The sequence below is a fragment of the Calypte anna genome, chromosome 2 (genome assembly GCF_003957555.1).
Source record: "Calypte anna isolate BGI_N300 chromosome 2, bCalAnn1_v1.p, whole genome shotgun sequence".
Taxonomy (NCBI): domain Eukaryota; kingdom Metazoa; phylum Chordata; class Aves; order Apodiformes; family Trochilidae; genus Calypte; species Calypte anna.
Window position 1 is genome coordinate 117,950,896 of NC_044245.1, and position 20,278 is coordinate 117,971,173.

Sequence of the window (20,278 nt, forward strand, 5' to 3'; positions counted from 1 at the left end):
GTTCCCTTTTCATCTGTTTGAGCACTTTCTGAACCACAGAGCCAGCTGCACCATCCTGTGGCAACAAGTCCCACAGTGGTACCCCACGCATCAGGGACAAAGGACAACCTTTTCTTTCCTTCTAAACCTGGACCTTGCCACTGGTGTCCCCTCCTTCCCATCCTGTAAGGAACAATGAAGAGTCACTACATCACATTTAATGGACCTCTCCTCTGTCTTCTTTCAGTCACCTCTTTTCAAAGCAAGAGCCTTGGATCCATTTGTTCTCACTCTGTTCAACAGATTGCTTCCCCTTTAGTGGCACAGATTGCCTGGCCTCAGGCAAGCCATCCTGTGTGCTGGGGGACAATCCATCATATGGGAGGGGAGGGTTCAAACTGTTTCCTCTTAGCTGTGGGGACCACGGCTGGAAGAAAAGCACTGAATCACCCTACCTCACCCTACCTCTCCCCAGGCCAAGGAAGCTCATTTTAGGCTGCATGCTCCTTGTCTTCTAACACAAGAGTGCTTGTAGGAACTTGCATTGGTTTATCATGCTTCTTACACTCTCTACTGTTTGTTGTTCCAAAATTTTAAACTCCTCTCCACCTTATACAGGCTGCATTTCACCTGCAAAGAACAAGTGAAGAGCCTACTTATGTATTTCCAGGTTTAGTTTCATCTCAGTACTTGTGTAAATTAGTTTTGGTTTTTTTTTTTTTTTTTTTTTTGTTTTGTTTTGTTTTTTTTTTTTGTGGACTCCTGAGGTCTAAACAAATACCTTGCTCTGCTAGACTACTTGTGAAATAACCCAAAACATGAGACTCAGCTGTGCTTCTTCTTGTCTTATGGTGTTCATTTCTTGGCAACCTTCTTGCAAAGATTTTTTTTTCTATAGTGACCGCAAGAGATTCTTGCTGAGTTAGTTTGTGTCTCTTATTGCACTGACTGCATGTGTTAGAGTTCAGTCTGCAGACTAAGAAATGAGACAAATTGAAGATGAAATGCCAATTTGGGTAGCTGAGACCTCCAAAAAGCTGATTTCTCTAGCAAAAATATTAGCATCGTGCTCTAAAATATATAAGAAGTTTAGTTGTCACAGAAATATTCAGTGCTCCCTGTGAAAATAGCACAAGAACAATAAAATCCCTCCTGCCAAAGTTTGTGTAATTTGAACGTTTAACCCTTAGGTTTTCTTCCTTGGTGGTCAAGCACCATTTGAATCTTTCTTCCTGACCTTGGGTGACAGCCATCTAACCTTGGATTTTGTTTTTAAAAATGTAGTTGCTATATCATGTTACTGTAACACCTACCTCCAACAAAGAAGGGAAACCAGGTCAAAAGCTGCTTGCTGGCTTTACAAACTGGGATGGAAGGTTATACCTACAAACCAGGGATTAAGATAGCCTGTCAACCACATGTGAGGGGAAGTTTTGCTTAAGAGGACAGTAGCTAAAACAGACTCTTAAATTATGTGAGATATCTTTGCTGATAAAGTGCCTGCCATTTGATTGAAATAGTGCCTTTATGAATTTTTTTAAAAAATACCTTACACCAAAAGTTTGTTTAGAAGATTTCCACAAGCACATATGAAGAGGGGAGCAGCTAAGGAAGGAAATACTCCAGTTCAGGGAGAGTTCTGTCCTCAAACTATTTCTGAAAATAAATCATACTAATGCATGTATTCTAGCTATGCCCAGAATTCATTTCTGTAGAAGAAAATGAGACTGTAGAAGATGTACCAGATGAAAGCAATATGTAGATCTTTGCTCTGGTAATGAGCAACATCTGTTGAGGAGTGAGGTTGCGAGACCTTTGGAAATGCTTTAGTTAAATATGAAGTTATGACACAAGATATGGCTCTCTAGGTGTCCCTGGAAGTTGTTACAGGATAATCTTGTTCCATCATACAGCTGAGCAGGAGAAGATGGTCTAATGAAAAGGATGGTCTAATGAAAGCCTGAATTCTCAGTAATGCTCAGGGTCTCTGACACTCTGGCTTTCCTTTTGCTTTCCAAAGTGACCCACTCCAAGGGGAACTGAGAGACAGATCTAAACTATTTAAAAGCTGTGAAGTAAACAAATATTAGAAGCAAAAAATCTACAGAAGGCAGGTGGAAATGGAAATCTAAAACACTGCTGGCTGTGCTGAGTTAAAGATTCTTGGGCTGGCAAGAGGAATAACAAACTGATTTTATGATTACCTGGAAGCAATTCTATGGCCAAGCTAAAAATTTTGGGAGGAGCAGCTTGAAATGGTGTCTGGTGAAAGACTGGAGAGCTTCTGAAAGTAATGTAAGAAAATGTAGATGATATGAAAGGCAGAGCCTTATGTTTCCATTTAATTATAACGTGAAAAGTGTTGAATGACCAGGTCTGGTGGTAGCAGTGTGTTTGCATTACTGAAGCATGAAGAGCAATGCTGTTGCACCTCTGGATCCCCAGACCAGACTTAGATGTGAATTTGGGATTTGAGATGGCTGCACTCAAGGTGCTTCCTAGTCACCAAGGCAGCATCTCAAACATCTGCCTCTTACAGTGATATTTCTTGTAATGTGGGCACTTACCCACTGGAGTGGGATCACACATTTGCATCAGTAATAAATCTTGACAGTGTGTCTTGTCTATGAGGAGAGGCTGAAGGAGCTGCTATTGTTCATTCATGGTGAAGAGAATTCTCTGGGGGGACCTTATTGCTGCCTTATTGCTACCTGAAGGGAACCTACAGGAAGGCTGGAGAGGGACTTTTCACAGGAGTGTATGTGACAGGACAAGGGGGAATGATTTTAAACTGGGGGAGAATATGTTTAGACTAGATATTAGGAAGAAGTTCTTCAGTAGAGGAGTGGCAAGACTTTGGAATAGATGGCCCTGAGAAGTTGTGGATGCCCTCTCCCTGGAGGTGTTCAAGGTCAGGTTGGATGAGGCCTTGAGCAACCTGGTCTGTTTGAGAGGCAGCCCTGCCCATGGCAGGAAGGTTGGACTAGATGATCTCTAAGGTCTCTTCCAACCTAAGATTCTATGATTCTATGATTCTATGATGATGATTGCCACTGTTGGCCTGAGGCTTGCTGGCTTGTGCTCTTAACTTAAAGATAAATGGTCAAAATCATGCAGTGTATCACTGTGAGTGTGACTTTAAGTAGGAGTAGAAGAAATGGTGTGATTTAGAAATGCAGTAAGATTCTAGTTACCTAATTAATTTCTGCAGGAGCAACAAATAATTTTTTGCTAAAAATAAAAAGGTGTTATATTTAACTGGTAACAGCTTTTTTTCTTCTTTGTTCCAAAATACAGCACTTGTGTGACACTTCAGGAGTGAAACTTTCATACCTCACATATACATAAATATACCCGAGTTTAATAAATTCCCTTTTTAAAAGGCAGAGAAAGTAGACCCAGAATGGTGAAAATCAACTTCACTTTAATACTGACTGTACCACTGGTTATGTTTTTTTGACTTTTAATCTTGTCCAGGACCTAGGCTTCCTGCTTTCCAAGAAAAACATCTAGACCTGGAAGTCTGCTTTCCCTGGAACAAAGGATTTGCTTCCTTTATTTATTTGCACTTTTTCTAAAGAAACATAACCACTTATGCAATGTTTGCTAATCATATTTCAAAGAATAATATAGGTGTTAATTTTGTACAGAAACTATTCATTTTTCACAATGAGTTTTGCCATAGGTATTGTTTTAAAATGTTCTTGACCTTTAATTTTATTAAATGAAATTGTTCCTGGAGCATATAAGTACTGTATTATTTTCACTAACTGGAAGACTCCCAATCTAAACAGATTAGCCAAACACTTTGGGGATAAAAACCTCTGAGAACTCTATGTAATTATTCACAACTAACATTCTTCGGCAGTATTTTTATGAACAGGATTTTTTTGCTGTTGGATAAAAACAGGAGGGAATAAGGAGATTGCAAATGCAGATTTTTAGTATGAGCAATTGAACAAATGCTTGTAAACCTGATTGTTTCTTTCCATGTTAATGCACCTGAAACAGAAATGTATATATTTAGATCAAAATTTTGGAAAACAAGTTTTAAAGTTGCATTGAATTCTGGGAGCTCTGAAAACATGCTGTGTTCTGATTTATTTCTTTTCCACACAGACACCACAACTGTGTAAGCAGCATTAGCTAAGCTGAATCTCCCATTTTTTTTCTTAATCTCTAAAGTATCATTGTGTAATAACGACTTGTAGAAGGGCTTTATTCCATTTTTTTTCATTGAATATCATACAGAAAGCAGTTCAGTTACTAGTAAACTATAGTGTAATTAATTTCTGAATCATTTATTGTCTGAAGACCTTATCTCGGTAGGTTCTCAAGTCTAAGCATCCATTTTTTTGGGTTGCTGGTTTATTTTATTTTTGTCTAAGTTAAACTTATTGTGGTACCTTAGAGGTCAAATAAGGTGCATTCTCTCTTTTGAACTTTGAATTTAGATATTTAAATATAGCAAAACATGTTGTCAGCATAAAATGTATGCTAGAAAATAGAGATTGTTCATGTAACTGAAGGTCATTGAGGACTTCTGGATTCAGACCACAAAGCTGAATGCTGATAAAATTCCTTTCCTCTCAAAATAACTTCAAGTATTTATTTGAACAAATGCCTACAGATAAACAAGTTATATCTTTTTTTAAAGAGAAAAGTGCAGTATGCTTATAGCTGTTTACTCCTTCCATATCCTCTAAAACACTATTATCACCACTGTGAGCTTGGCTGCTGCAGTTTAACAGGTGGTAAACAGACACTAAATGAGATTTCCATGATGTAGCAGGAACAGAACAATGCGCATCAATGCAGAGAGTTTAAGTGATAACAGAACCTAAATCACAAGTCACTCTCTTCCCCTGAAGAGACTGTAATCTAAGGCCAGAGAAGGCTGATACCAATATATTCTTTTTTTCAAATTTGCATATAAAATAGGATGATTTCTCTGTAAATTTATTCACGTAGATGAGTGATTACGGAATCTCAAGGTGAATTATTTTCCTCATTATGAGAATGCCTTTATGGAAAAGGATCTGTGCTAAGTAGTCAGGATTTTTTTTTTTTTTTAATTACTTAAACTGGGGATCTCAAGTTGGAATTTTATAAACCTGACACCTTCCAGTGTCCTGACCAGTGCCAGAACAGACAAGTCATGCAGTGCCAACAAGTCTCTGTGTAGTAAATTCTGCGTAGTGTGTGTTGGCTAAATGCAGCAACTGAGCAATCTAGATTTGCCCAAACTGGCATAGCCTACAAGAATGACAGATAGCATACTGTTTTAGGAGCGTAATAATTTGTTTTCTCAATCCTTACCCTCTCTACAGATTTAATACTCATATAATATGTTGATGGACGTTTTAGAACTGACCTACGTGAAGGGAAGCACTTTTTCATGTTACCTATTTTTGTAACATGTAAGATGAACTCCCAGTCAGTCTCTGGGCACACATTTGTAAGGTTAAATGCTTTACTATTTGCTGAGCATCTAGCAACAGTGACCTTGATATCAGGAACTTCTTATTGCACTCTGGAGCAGCACCTGAGCCCAGCAAAGTCTGACCAGCGACTGATCCATGGACACCCTGGAAGTACTGGGGTGCTTGGCACTGTCTGCTGACCATGAATCAACAAATGTGAATAAGACAAGATAGCCCCCATAATTGAGAAAAGAGGCAATAAATACACATATATTCATATATGTGTACGTATATTCAACCTTGTATTCCCAGTGCTAAAAGGAATCAAGGAAATGTAGATGTTGGTGTTACTTTATAGCAATATTTGCCAATACAGAGCAAAGCCATTGCAAAAATGAAAGAATGGAAACGGAGACAGACTGTGCCAGGATGACTTTCAAGGGTTTGTAACAGCTGAACATGTAGCTGATATCTCCTACTGTTTCAAGAAAAAAAAAAAAAAAAAGTTGTGATAAACAGTTATCATTGCCAGGGATGAGGAAACTTGGAAAGGTTTTCAGAAACCAGCAATATCCTCTCAAGAATTCATCTCTGTTGCATTTGTTTTGGGATTTTTCACTCCCCCAGAAAAGACAGATCTGAGGTCACTCTCAGGTCTTGTGCCTGGAAAGAAGTGCTGGTCTAGAGGATTTCTGCATGGCACAAACAAAGAGGACTATACAGGGAACACAGACAAGCTGTAGAGTTTTTTGATTCCTTTCTGTCTCTTCCATAGCCCTGTTTCCCTCCACTTGGGAGCCCCCATTTCACATTTCTCCCACTAGTCACTGGCACTGGATATTTCACAGAAGTGAACTGTCTGGGAGGAAAATTCTGCTTACTCTCAGCCTACTGCATTTCTCACCCAGAAAATTCAACGTGCATTTGGAAAGTGTCTGTGAAAGGTTTTAACCACCCTGCTAAAACTCTTGAGTGCTGCTTTTAAGGACTTATCCATTATGTGGAGGAGGTTTTTGACAATGGCCTGGGAACATGAGAGCAGAGGCTGCCTCAGCAGCTGGATCTCCTTCATGGCACAGCAGCAGGCTGTCACATAATGGCAGGCTGAGAGGAGCTCACAGCCACCTCATCCCTCCATGGTGGGGCCACTCAGGAGTCCACCAAAAAAAAAAAAAAAAAAAAAAAAAAGGGAAAAAAAGGAAAGAAAAAAAAAAAAAGCAGAGGCTTTCTGGAAAATGCTGATTTCTCAAAACTGAGCTCTTTCAAGGGAAGGCATCTCATTTGACAAGTTTCGAAAGAAAGAGAGGAAAGTTTGCACTCAAAGCATCTTTCTTTTCTGTCAGTATGCCTAATAATTGATAGGTGACCAGAACTGCTGAGATTTGCATCTTCAAGGTCTAGGGCTCTATTAGTCCATATGCTAGAGCTTCTGTCTAGCCAACAGCCTAGAGGACTGCACTCCTGGGATCATTTTCTTTAATTTTTTGTAGTATAAGTTTCTTTTTTTAAAAAAATAATCATACTTCTAGCATAGGTAATGTCAATATTTTGACTTTTCAACCTGAAATAAAAGAATTTCCAACAGAAAAGGTATTACACATTATGTTTGTCTTTGCTAACCTTTCCATACTTCTTAGGAAGGAAGTACTCAAGGAAATGTCCACAAATGCTGTGATAACATTGCCTCACTTATTTTTTTCCCTTGATGCTACTGGTTAAGCAGGCCTTTTAAAATTAGCTGTATGTACTAGAGCCATAACAGGCTTCTCAAAACTACGTAAAGTCTAAAAAATAATCTCAGTTTAAAATGTGGGCTTGATTAATTTATTGCAATTGACTACCAGTGTATTATGCTGCCCATTTACCCAACTTTTATCCTCAGAATATGTAATTGTAGGTTATGCATATTATAGCTGATACAATAAAACCAACTGCTTCCACCATTCTGTGATCACATGCAACCATGTCAAAATAACTGAAAGCTAAATAAAAGACTGTTCAAAGTGTTTTTAGTTTATCACAGAATCAGAATCAGAGAATATTAGGGGTTGCAAGGAGCCTCAAAAGATCATTGAGTCCAGTCCCCCTGCCAGAGCAGGATCACCCAGTATAGGTCACACAGGAACTCATCAAGTCTATATAAGTCTCACTGAAAGTATACTTATTAAGTATACTTGTCAGCATACTATGTTCTGATATTTTTTGTACTACCTCTTAAAAAAAACAATTACACATAAAGCTTTCTATGGGGAAAACATACCTTTGGATAATGCACATATTTAAATTAGCAGTATCTAAACTGTAAATTAGTATTGAATTGCATTTTTGTTATAAATTGAAAAGAGAAACATAGAAATCAAAGTAATCCAAGCACAAACAGCATTTTGTCATTTTCTATTTGTGTTTATTTTTCAGAGGTAGTGCTACACCGTATATATCCTGTACTGCAATGCATTAAAAACAAGGAAAACCAAAACCTAGATTATCAAAGCCTGGATGTGCAAGTGTTAGAAAAAGGAAGTGGTCATATATAGGTGAAACCATTACAGAACATGGATTTTGTGTGGTTTCTCTTCACCTTATAGTTGTCATGTATGCTAGGTATAAAAACAGGACTGATGGAAAGCTTTTGTACTGTGCATATTTATACAGCAAATTTATTTGGCATATTTTTTGCCATATTTTTTATTCAGAAGTGATTTATCTGTTTCTTATATTCCTATATTCTTGTTTCTTATATGATATCCTTCAAACAGTCATGGGCTGTGGATATAACACCTCAAATCTTCCCTTTGGTGTTTGAAGTCTTAAAATACCATTCTTTGTTTCAGGAGAACTCTGTGCCATATTTCTGAATACTGATGTATGAAGCAATGAAGCTTGGAAGCCACCAAGCTGATATTTGTGATATTTTACATTAGGAATACCAGCTACTACGTGGGATGGTTGGTTTAATTGTTTGTTTGATAGTACTGTCTTAGAGGAGCTCCCACTTTCCTGTCATGCCTGTGATGCTGCTCAACTTTTCAAATCCTTTCTTTTCCTCCCAGCACTCCAAGCTATAACTATGCACCCAACATGGATAAGCACTGGATCATGCAATACACAGGGCCCATGCTGCCTATCCACATGGAGTTTACAAACGTCTTGCAGCGCAAAAGACTTCAGACCTTGATGTCAGTTGACGACTCTATGGAAAGAGTGAGTTGAGAGAACTACTGTGAATACAAACTTATTACTCAATTACAGAATTAAATGAATTCTTTCTTTACCTTCATCAACCATAGCCTGGGGAAAGCCCTCGAGCTACAAAGAATGACTCATTAGAAATTAATTGCGTTTATGTTCTCTGAAACATAGTGCCAAGCTTCTCTTGAAGTTGTTGGATGAATAAGCTGGTGGGTTTTTTTAAAAGGGAAAAGTCACTGAGCCTGATATAAAACCTGGTGTTAACAGAAGATGCATCACCTGCATGCACACATGGAGAGACACAGTGCACACATGACAACTTCTGTTCATTTCACACACTCCTTTCACAGTTCATCCTTCAGATGAAATCTGGGAATTGGCAATTCACAGCAACTCAGGTGTCAGTGTGCTGGTGTTTGCAGAAGTTAGGCAATGCAGTGTACAGCTAATTACAGGTAACATGATACATGAACTATTAGGTGTACTCTGCATGACTTTTTGTTGAAAAATCAAGAACCATGACCAAAGATCTTCCCCCAGAGAGACTTCTTTAAACTTTAATAAAAATTTACAGCTTTTTCCCAAGCCCACAACTGTAAGGAATGAGAAAGTTGAAGACTAACACAGTAGATCAAATCTGAGTACCATTTGCCCTAAAGCTGCAGTACACTTTTTTTCCCAGGCTGTGTTTGGCTACACAATGACTTTTGGACATACTAATGCACTGTATTAGTATTAATATGTTTTGCTATTTTACTTTTCTGGACCTGTTTAATTTTTCCCTCTGTGAAAAACAAAACTGCACTTGTAAGTTTAATTTTTTAATGGCAGAGTAAGGATGACAGGTAAAAATGTCTATCCCCAGAATGTCTGTTTCCACAACATTGATGTCGTGTTTAGTTCTGTGTGTTTGAGGAAGTAAGATGTTGGTTAAACATGATTATGCACAAAACATGTTTTGCAACATTTAATCCAGAGTTTTTCCTGTGCTGTATTGCAGCTATACCAGATGCTTGCAGAGATGGGAGAACTGGAGAATACCTACATTATTTACACTGCTGACCATGGTTACCATATTGGGCAGTTTGGACTGGTCAAGGGGAAGTCAATGCCATATGACTTTGATATTCGAGTTCCTTTCTTTATTCGTGGTCCAAGTGTAGAGCCGGGATCAGTGTACGTCCTCTTATGTATCTAGCACAGCTGCTGAACATGATGTAAAATGTTTCTAAGAGCATGTAATTATCACTCTGACTAGTTTCATTTCATAAAAGATGTCCCATTAGTGTAGTGAAATGAGCCTTATAAAAGAGGCATGTCTTTCATTTTGTGTATTATTACTAAGTTATAATGCGGATGAGAAAGTCTTATAATGTGCAGTCTTGTAGGGTTAGGCTTTGAGTTTTTCTTTGAAAAAGGAGACATTCATCTTTACTGCTTACCTTCTGGCTTAGCAGAATGGATGGTGAGATGCCCTCAGTGTCAATGAGAGAAGTCCAGTGGCTACTGCATCTCCCTGTTTTATTGTGCTCAACTCTTTTTGTGTGATGGCACTTGGCAGTACTGGCCTGTCATTCTCAGAACTGTATCCCTCAGAGGAAAGTTTCTAAACTTAGCACTTCTGTAGAGCTTTAAATCTTCAAAGCCCTGGTAAACATTAATTACCACTCTATTTCCAAGAGAATGTGAAGACTTAAAATATTGAACACATGACAACTATGACCTTTTCTGTTGATTTGCAGAGTGCCTCAGATAGTTCTCAATATTGATCTTGCTCCAACAATTCTGGATATAGCAGGACTTGACACACCTCCAGATATGGATGGCAAATCTGTCCTAAAGCTTCTGGACTTGGAGAGACCAGGAAACAGGTGAGACCCAATATTTTTTTTTAGCCAGTTCAGAATGAAACACCTAAATAAATCAACAACTCTGTGAAAAAAGATTCTGCAGAAATGAGCTGTGTCATGTCAACAACAACAGCTTTTACATTTGAAGAGTCTCTGAAATTGTACATCTATAAAACTGCAGATATAAGTGGAGAAATGCTTTTTCAAAAATAAAATGTTAAAACTGCAGATGTAAGTGGAGAAATGCTTTTTTCAAAAATAAAATGTTAAAAATACCTAGATGCCAGAGGTAACTGTTATTATTTTGCTTTCAGGTTTCGAACAAACAAGAAGATCAAAATTTGGCGTGACACGTTTCTGGTGGAAAGAGGGTAAATATTAGGGGTGAGAGAGTCTTGGGAGAACCTGTCTGCTAGGAACACTCTCTTGTACATGTTTTCCTTTTTGCTTCCTCCTCTTCCTTTTTATGGTCAGCGAAGTAGTAAATTTTGCAAGCAGATTTACAATCCTGACTTGTTTCCTAGTTTCTCACCACTGGCTTTCCAAGCTGCTGTGCTCCCAAACCCCTACCACTGAAGAAATTTGAAGGCAGGCACTTCTGGTGACTCCTACTCTGTACCTCCTCTTTCTCCTAAAACCGTTCTTATGACCACTTATATCATTATCTGACTCATTTTCTTTTGAAATCCATGTTTCAAATCCAGAATCCTCCTGTCAACTCATTTTGTATTTTCCATCATGCATTTGGAAGCATTCTTTTTTGTTGTGCTAGCTAAGAAAATGCTTATATGTAAACGAATTGACTGTAACTGCTCCACTTTTCACTGATACCTCTTTACATCCTCTTGCCTTATCAATGATTGCTGTGGAAATTTTCTCTCTGTAAAAATTTTTCAGCAGCTTCCTTGTGGCACTTCATAGCTTTAGAGATTGTGGAAATTTTCTGTGATGTAGCACAAAACAGTGCATATCAGGCACATTGTAATATAAGACACATGCAATAAGATACAGCCAAACTAGTGCTGAGTGAATGTGGAAGCCCTTTAGTCTCTTCATCTGGGCTTTTCAGCCAGGCAAGTACTGCTTCAATATGTTTTGCTTTGTGAAATGCATACATTTATGTGTGAATGGTGCTGAGCTGTATCAGTTAGGCATATTTCAGCAGCTCTTATTTCTCTTTGGGTAATTTCCAGCAAATCACCTGAGCTTTTTTTTTTTTTTACTATGTGACCTACATTGAAGGTCAGTAACACAGAAGTGTGGGGATGTTTTTTCCCTGAGAAGACATTAAATCTTCCAGTAGCTTTGCCCTTCCAGTTAACTTCATCATCTTCAGAGTTCAGAGGAATGCATCTGAAATATTCAACTTTATTTTTCTTAAAGCAAATTTCTACGCAAAAAGGAGGAACCCAACAAAAACACTCAGCAGTCTAATCAACTACCCAAATATGAGAGAGTAAAAGAATTATGCCAGCAAGCAAGATACCAGACAGCCTGTGAACAACCAGGACAGGTAAGCTACAGACAACTGCAGTCTTCTACATGCCACAAGGAAATGCTTATTTTCTATTATGTGTTGAAAGAATCTGAAAAATAATAGCATTTGGGAGATAGCTAAAAGACCATTATTCTGAATATCTTCAGAAGAAAGAAAGCCAGGCACAAATTACTGAAAGCAAAAGTGCAATTCAATGTGTTAGAGGGCTAGTCCTTGGTTTGCTGTTTCTGTACAGGGCTTATGTTCAAATATAACTCCCATGTTCAAAAATAACATTTGATAGCTACTTTTTTGGTTCAGTGTATGGCTAAATGTGCAAGATAATTCTATTATAATTATGAATAAGGAAGAGAACCTTTTTGAGCAGTGCAGGCTTGTACTCACTAATTCAGAATTACCAAAGCAAACTGGTTAGTCCTCTGGTTATACATGATTTTATTTGCTGGGGTAAACAACTGGTTTATACACTTGGTATGTTATTATCTACTGAAACAACTTTAATAGAAGGGTAACTTGCTCAGAAACACTTGCTGTTTAAGGTCACTGTGAGGAATCGGACTGTGATACTCATACCCAAGCTTATTCTTGAACCCATACTTGTTCTTCTCATATCCTTAATAGTTTCCATCTAATGCCTGACTGATGCAAAGGTCTAAGTGCCTACTTACAAGGCCAGAAGTTACTGCACCCCTGACTGGTATGCTTACACCTGCAGTCCTGTGGTTTGGATACAAGGAGGGGGCTTGTCACGGTTTAACACTGGACCAGCAATTAAACCGAGTAACAGATACTCTCTGTTAATCCCCCTCCCCTCCCAGGTAAAGAAAGAAGAGAGAATAAGGGAGAGAGATTACTACTTACAAGAGACTTAGCTGAAAGCAAAAGTACAAGACAGAAAATTACCTTTATCCTGGCCCAAACCAGGACAGGGCTAAATTAAGAAAAACAGTGAATCTGACCTCAAATTGTTCTGAATTATTCCTCTACCTACATGAACTTACTGGGGAGGTGTAGAAGGGAGCTGTATGCCTACCCACCCACACCACCTCCAAGCAAGCCCATGCTGGGGGCCCTGGGCTGTGTCTCCTTCCCTCCCTCCCTGCCATCCTCCCTCTCCATCCCCATCCCCAGACACCTCCCTGGGAGGAGTGTGAGGCGATTTCTCCCAGGCAGGCGCTTGCACCTTTCCCTCAGATGTTTGCTCAGACTGCTGTAGTCAGCTGTAGGCCTGGCACTGAAGTCTGGGAAAGCTGTTTTGAAGGGGAGCATAAAGCCTCACTGTGCTCCCCTTCCGTCTGTAGCCACCCAGGGTGCTTTGCCCAGGGCAGGTTGGGCTCTGCACAGCAAAACGGAGGGTGATGGGGAGAGAAAAGCTCCCTCCCCACCTTTCGTCTTCTCGTTCATTAGAGAGGAGTGTTACAGTAAATCTTGGTTAATCCTCAATTGGACTGGAATATGTTTTGGCTGGCAAACCCTCGGTCAGGTCCTCTGCAACAGCTCTCACCTCACACATGCTCCTGAAATGTGGCCACTTTTGAAGGGGTGTACACAATATCCCACTCTCACCCAAGGGCAAAGTTTTCAGGAGTTCAAACAGTGCCATTGTAAACAGAGATTAAATTTGAAAAAATGAACATTTTTATTAAAACTAAAGGAGATCAATGGAGTCATTTAGACTGTTAGACGCTAAAATGTTTAGTTTTTAAATACCAAAATATTTTCTTTGCAATTATTCCTTATATTTATTACCTCTTATGCCACAATTTAAGTTTGGAGTAACATTATTTTTCCACACATGAATAGAAAAGGTTAAGTGTCCTGACCAGATAGCACACCTGGAGCAGTAGGAAGCATTGCTCCCAGCCCTGTTCCCAGCCCACTGCTGCAGACTTTTCTTTCCATCCCTTATTTTAAAGATTCCTAAAATTATTCTGTGCTTTCTTAGGCTAACCAAGCCTCCCATTTTCATTGTTCTTCATTTGTGCAGCAGGTAAACTCGGGTTCCTTTAGCTTTCCGTCTCAGTTTTCTGCACAGTAAAAATTAAGCATCAAACAGTAGAAGATCAGCATTAGAAAATCAACATTTATCACTTGTCTCACCACAAGATGCTCTGAAGATTCAGAATATCCATTGCCTCAAAGCAAATTTCAGTGCTTTGTAAGATCATTTGAACAAATTAAAGATCTGCTGGTCTACATTAGTTGATTGGAAATCTTTTATTTCAAAAATTATGGTTTTCACAACATTTTTTTTTTCCTTCAGTTCCTTGGACATTCCTTCTGCTCCATAGGTGTGAGGCCTAGATTAGCCACCTCCGTGAAACAGATGGGCAATAATTTCATAGAACCATTAATGTTGGAAAAGACCTCTAAGGCCATCGAGTTCTACCATCAACCCAGCCCGATCATCCAACTAAACCATGTCCTTAAGTGCTACATCCATACATATTTTAAACACCTTCAGGGACTGGTGAACCTTGTTTGGTCAAAGGGCAGAGGGAGAAGAATCTGAGCCAGCCAGGAGCTTATGAGAGCAATGGTGTTTGATAGTGTCTCTCCGACATACAAACCCCCATTGATGTCTTAAATTCTGGAGATACATCAGGTCCACAGAGCCATCCTTCACGGCTGAGCTGGCCTCATCAGGACCAGTTTTCAGACCTAGCCATCACTATAGATATTTTCTTAAGCAGAGACCAGAGTTGCCCCTGATACTTCTAACACTCTGAAGGCTTCTTGCAGGGATGCCAAAGTTAAAATGTGCCTTCAGAAACCTCCTGCCAGGACAGAGCAAGGATGGTTTCTCTCTCAGGGACCAGATATATGCCATATTTACAGGAAAGTCAATAGGAAGGGTATGAATTTAAAGAGTAACACTGAAAATAACATGAACCCAAACAAGTTATTGCAGTGTGAAATAAGTGTCTGTAGGTTTTTTCCATGTAGAAAAGTTCTTAAAACTGGAAGTTAAGAGGCAAAATCATGTTAGCCAGGATGGCTTCTGATGTGCAATATGAGGCATCATAGTTTAATATGAGGTTCCTCAGCAGATTTCCCATAGTAGTTTTGGAAAAGAGAGAGAGGAAATTCTGCTATCTGAGTCTAAACTTTATGTTTTGAGTTTGGTGCCTTTGATTTAAATTACATAGGTGCATATGCAGAGAGAATCTCCATTTTAATTATGATGGTTTATAATACTTCCTACATTTATTCTAATCAGTTGCAGCTAACATCACTTACATTAAAATTGCCTTCACAGAATGAATGATTGCTGACAGGTTTTTAAATCATGAAATTACTGGTCTGTGGGAAGTTGCTATTAAATGTCTGAAACTAAGAGAAAGCACTTGGTGAATTAATACACCAATGCACTGTCAAGTACGTTTAGAGTTTGTTCTTCATTTTAATTTACTTCAGTCAATATCTAGTTCATTTGAAATGGAGAGCCCAACTGGGAGCTGAAAAAGAAGAAAACTTGTTGTTCCTATATTGAAATGAGGTGTGATCCTGAGACCTCCTTGTTTCAAAATCTCTAAGGGTATGGTATTCAGGAAAAACATTTCTACAGCTTATTTTTTTATTTAATTGGTGTCTAAATTTAAAAAATAATAAATAAATAAAAATGAAAAAAAAGAAAGGAAAGGAAAAAAGAAAAATTAAGAACCTGGCATAAGTAAAGACTTTTTCTATGCCCACTGTCCATCTATGTATGTAATCATAACAATTAAAAATAGAAGAACAGGAAAAAAAGAAAATATTAAACATCTATACAACTGCTATACTTATTGCATAACTTTTTAGTTTCTAAATGACTGCCAAAAAGAAATAGAAAATTAAGGCTATAGCTTACATTTAGATGCAAATCAGTAAGCCTTATGAGTTACCAAAAAAAAATTCATTAAGAAAAAATAGTTATAAAATTCACATACAAAATTAAGTTAAACCACTTCCACTGTGATTTTTTTTTTTTTCCAGTTTTTTAGCACCATTAACAGGTTGCCTCCTTCTCATTGTAGATAGCCCTCCTTTTGCTATTGTTGCATCATTATCTTTCTGGAGGATTTCCAAAAGTTCACTCACCTCTTTGAGAAGGTATCAGAAATGGGATAAGTGCACAACTGCCTGGATAAGTGCACTTCTGAGTTATGTGCAGCCAGCCATTAACTCAGGTCAGCAGCGAGCCCTTGCATCAGTAAGCAGAGAGCTAACAGGTCATGGGAAGCCAATGTTTGCCTCTCCTTGGTGCTTCTGGGCTGGGTTGGGACCTCCATTAGCAGAGGAACTTTGGTAAGCTGGAGCAAGTCCAGTGGAGGATCTCAGAGATGATCTGGAAGTACTGGGGGGGAGCAGGGGTTTGTTTACCCAGAACAGAAGGCAAAGGGAGAATCTTAATTCCTTCCTTCAACTAACTAATGGATAATTAGAGAGGAGACAGACCCAGGCACTTCTTAGAGGTGCACAGCAAAAGGGCTGTGACAGTCCCCCGCATTGCAGTACGGGACAGTCTGACTAGATGCAGGTAAAAAAAATATTACCATTAGAGTGATTAAACACGAGAGCCCAACGAGGCTCTGGAAGTTCCATCCGGGGGTACCTTCAAACCCTAATAATGTTGTTCCTACCTTGAGGAAGAGGTTGGGCTAAACGATGATCCAGGTGTGCCTTCCAGCATATGCACATGCTCCCAATTTTTTACTTGCTTGTTACCTGGATTCGAGGATTTCCTATTCTTTTCCTGATCCTCAGCTGCATAATTTGGGGAAGTGCTGTTCACTTCGTCCATTTTGTGAATTATGGGTCACCTGCCCATATCAAATGTGGACACAGACTAGATTTTGGCCTTGACCCAGCTCTTGACCTGTACTTACCCACAGCACAGCTGATCCCATCACAGCCAGGCCAGGTTCCTTTCCCCTGCAGTGGGAGCAGCAGCTCCCTGGTGGACACTCTGCTTAGCTTTGTGGCTGGTGGCAAGATTCTTTTGTGGTCCCTCCTTCACATCCAGAGAGCTGCCAGAAATTCTGTTAGGAACTGGAGGTTTCTTTTGTAGGTTATATGCCAAATTTGTCATCAGTTTATGTGGTGTAACTTACTGAGGTCACCTGATTGAGCCCAATTGGTTTAGTAGCCACTATCAATGGGTTTTAACACTCAAATGACATGCAGGGGGGTTTTATATTTCATTGATGCATATTTTTCCTCTCAGCTTTACTCTAATAAAATTCAAAGAATAGAAATATGTAGCCAACTGCAACATTGCTATCCTTGCTGTTATTTTAAACAATCACTACATATTTTTAACCAAGACTTTGTTAGTTTTCCAATAGAGTGGATATAATAGCATGTGAACAAATATTTCTCCAGATTAATACAACCTTATAATGACACAAATCTCTCAGATTCCCACTGAAATAATCTGAGATGAGAATATATGTTAGTTCAGGAGGTTTAGCGACAAGCTGCTCTTAAATCCTCTGGCAGGTTATTTTTGTTGAACTCATTCCATCTTCTCACCCATGAAATTCTGGATACTTAGCAAATATCAAATAAAAGCATGTTAACTGTGTTTTCATTTATACTTTTTCCTTCTCTCTTCCCATACCTAAGCATGTAATTAATGAGTTGAGTGAACTCATAAGTATTTTATTCTTTTTCTCTCCACCAGTCTGAGTCACAGGAATTTCCTGGGGCATAATATTGACTTCTGGGACTTCAGACTGTTTCCCAGAGAGCAGTTACCTTTTGAGGTCTGTTGACTGATAGGTTGGGTGTTTCCAGAGTAGTGCTCAATCCATTATTTGTAATCAGTATCAAGTCCATAGCCAAACATTCATTTTTATCCCCTGACAAAAATTACACAAACCACAACCTTATTCTGAAAATTTCCCAACAGGGGAGGAAAAGAAAAGGCACCCTCCCAAGATGAAAACTGTGAAGGTTTCTGTTTAAAATTTCAGCTCTTAGGTTAGATGGCTCAGCAACCAAACCAGACCCCAGACACGGGTCTGTTTATTTTATGGGCACACATCTACCATCTGCTTGGCACTACCTGCCAGTTTGGGAACAGCAAAGGTCTGAAACCTGTAAAGATGTATAGTCTGCTGCCAGCTTCAGTGAGCATTGACAGTGAGCAGAACAGAAAAACTCATGTTGCCTGTGTTTGTATAACATGCATGCCCATGAACTCAGATCAAGCTAGAGAGGTAGAATGCCATGGCTGCTAACCTTTCCCAGTGCTTTTGTCATGCATTCCAGCTTTAGAGATGCAGAATATTGTGTTTTCTTCAAAAGAAGTATATCCCCAAACCACTCTATAGAAATAATGCTCCATTTGGAGAATACACCTCAAAACAGTACAGGGAGATTTTAGTTAGATCAGGTCTCAATGTAATTTTTTACAGTGATTTAAAGCTTTATAGATGGTCACTGGAGAGATGTTCCTGAACCCAAGCATCAGTTCTGCGGTAAATGTGCAGGATTCTTCTGGCTCTCATTCAAAAAGGATGTTATGTAATCTGTACATACCTCCTATTTCTCAGGTTATCTCTTCCCATTTAGAAATCTAGCATAAGAATTTAATTTTATTGTTCATATTTATCACATTATCATATCAGCATGCAGTTGAAAGCATGTCTCTTTGTAAAGCTGAAAGACCACTTGCCATCAATCAGCTTGCAGATAATATTGTAAAGGAAATTAGAATGGGGCTTGTTAGGTGTAGTCTGGTTTGGCTCAAGTATCTATGTTCTCATAAAATAAATATCACAGACCATACATTTGTAAAGGTCAGCTTTATGACCAGCTGCAGAGTATGAATAAAAACACATAAGCCAGTAAGAGCTGGCCAGCAGTGTCAGATGGCTGGCCAGCAACTCAGAGCCAGACTCAGAGCACTACCACCTAAAATTATGATATGGTTTATAAACATCACTCATGGATCCTCCCAGCTTCAGAGCACCCTCTTGGCGCTTACAAAAGTTGAAAGGCACTGCTGATCCACCTGCTTTACCAGAACATCGTTTTGAGGCTGACTCTTCTTTGCCACCTGCCAGTTGACAACCACGTTTTCCTAATCATAATTCAGCAGAGCATTTACACACAGGCTTAACTGGAAGCATATGTGTTTGGGACCAGCCATGTAGCTAAAACTAAGTACATACTTTATGCTTTCATGGACAGTTCTTGCAGCTATTGCTCTCTTTAGACTCTGCAGTCGTCACTCATGGTTGACAGAAACATGCCTACAACATCGTTGCTCAAAAATTCATAGGAATTGCCAGAAATTATGTTATCCCTTCTTAAAATACCATCCTGTTCATGAGTTAAATCCAAAGAAGAAGATAAGCTCTTTTATCTCTAAAAATAATCTTTCAAAGCATGGTATTTCATATGTCAGCCTAAATATTTCACATTTCAGCCTAAATATTTAAGTTTCCTGTTAAACAGAGGGCAGCTTTTTCCAGATTTGACAATTCTTCAGATTTAAGCAATTCTTAGTCTGAAGTACCAGCTCTATTCTGGATAAAATCCTGAGATTTTCCAGTCTGGGAAGATCACTGGCTTCACCAATTTCATGATCAAAGTTCTTCAGCATTTTTACCACCATCTTGTCAATGTTCTCTGACAGAAGGTCTTTTTGGTAGAATGGCACATTAAAAAGTTATTTTAGACACATATTTTTTAAAAGGAAAACATAGATTATGCAAGAATAATTTTTACACTTTTTGTAGGTCTCTTTTGAGGTTCTCTCTGCAGAATTTCCATTTTAAAGTATCCAGTGAAATATAGTATAGACTATGTCCTCTGCAAATTAAACTTATGTGACCTCATCATAACTGATTATCAGTGTTGCTATTTATAACAGAAGAGCTGAATTTATCACTTTATTGGCTCATATTCATTTACACCTTAGTGTGGACATTTACTGAATAATAACAGAAGTCTTTTGATGTTGTGTTGTAACTACAGACAGGCTAATAGATTTGGTAAATAATGCTATGGAGGTGAAATATTTGATGTCTCAACCTAAATGCCTACGCTTCTAGAACTGACAATGCAGTCCGTGCATGTGTTATAAACTACTAGTGCTACAACACTGACACTTAAAATCAATCTTATCTATATGTCAAAAATGTGAATTGCGTAGTCTGTAAACTTCCTATTTTATTTTATCATACTGCCATTTCTTCAAGGTTCTAATGGAGCTCAAAACTGGGAATTTTCTTATATTTTTTGCTGAACAGAGATTAATTTCTTCATTCTTTTTCCCCTCCATTTCTGTCCCTGTGCATTCAGCTGGATGTATTTCTGTCATACATTACCCCTATACCAGTTCTCAC

General features: G+C 38.7%; 1 protein-coding gene across 1 annotated transcript in view; it reads left to right on the forward strand.

Moving 5' to 3' along the window:
* Positions 1-20,278, forward strand: part of SULF1 (sulfatase 1) — a 121,471-nt gene that overhangs the window by 78,794 nt on the left and 22,399 nt on the right. The window contains exons 9-13 of the mRNA XM_030446242.1: positions 8,453-8,603; positions 9,592-9,767; positions 10,334-10,462; positions 10,756-10,812; positions 11,825-11,954. Of these exons, the coding sequence (XP_030302102.1) occupies positions 8,453-8,603; positions 9,592-9,767; positions 10,334-10,462; positions 10,756-10,812; positions 11,825-11,954 (643 nt within the window). The remainder of the gene's footprint in view (positions 1-8,452; positions 8,604-9,591; positions 9,768-10,333; positions 10,463-10,755; positions 10,813-11,824; positions 11,955-20,278) is intronic.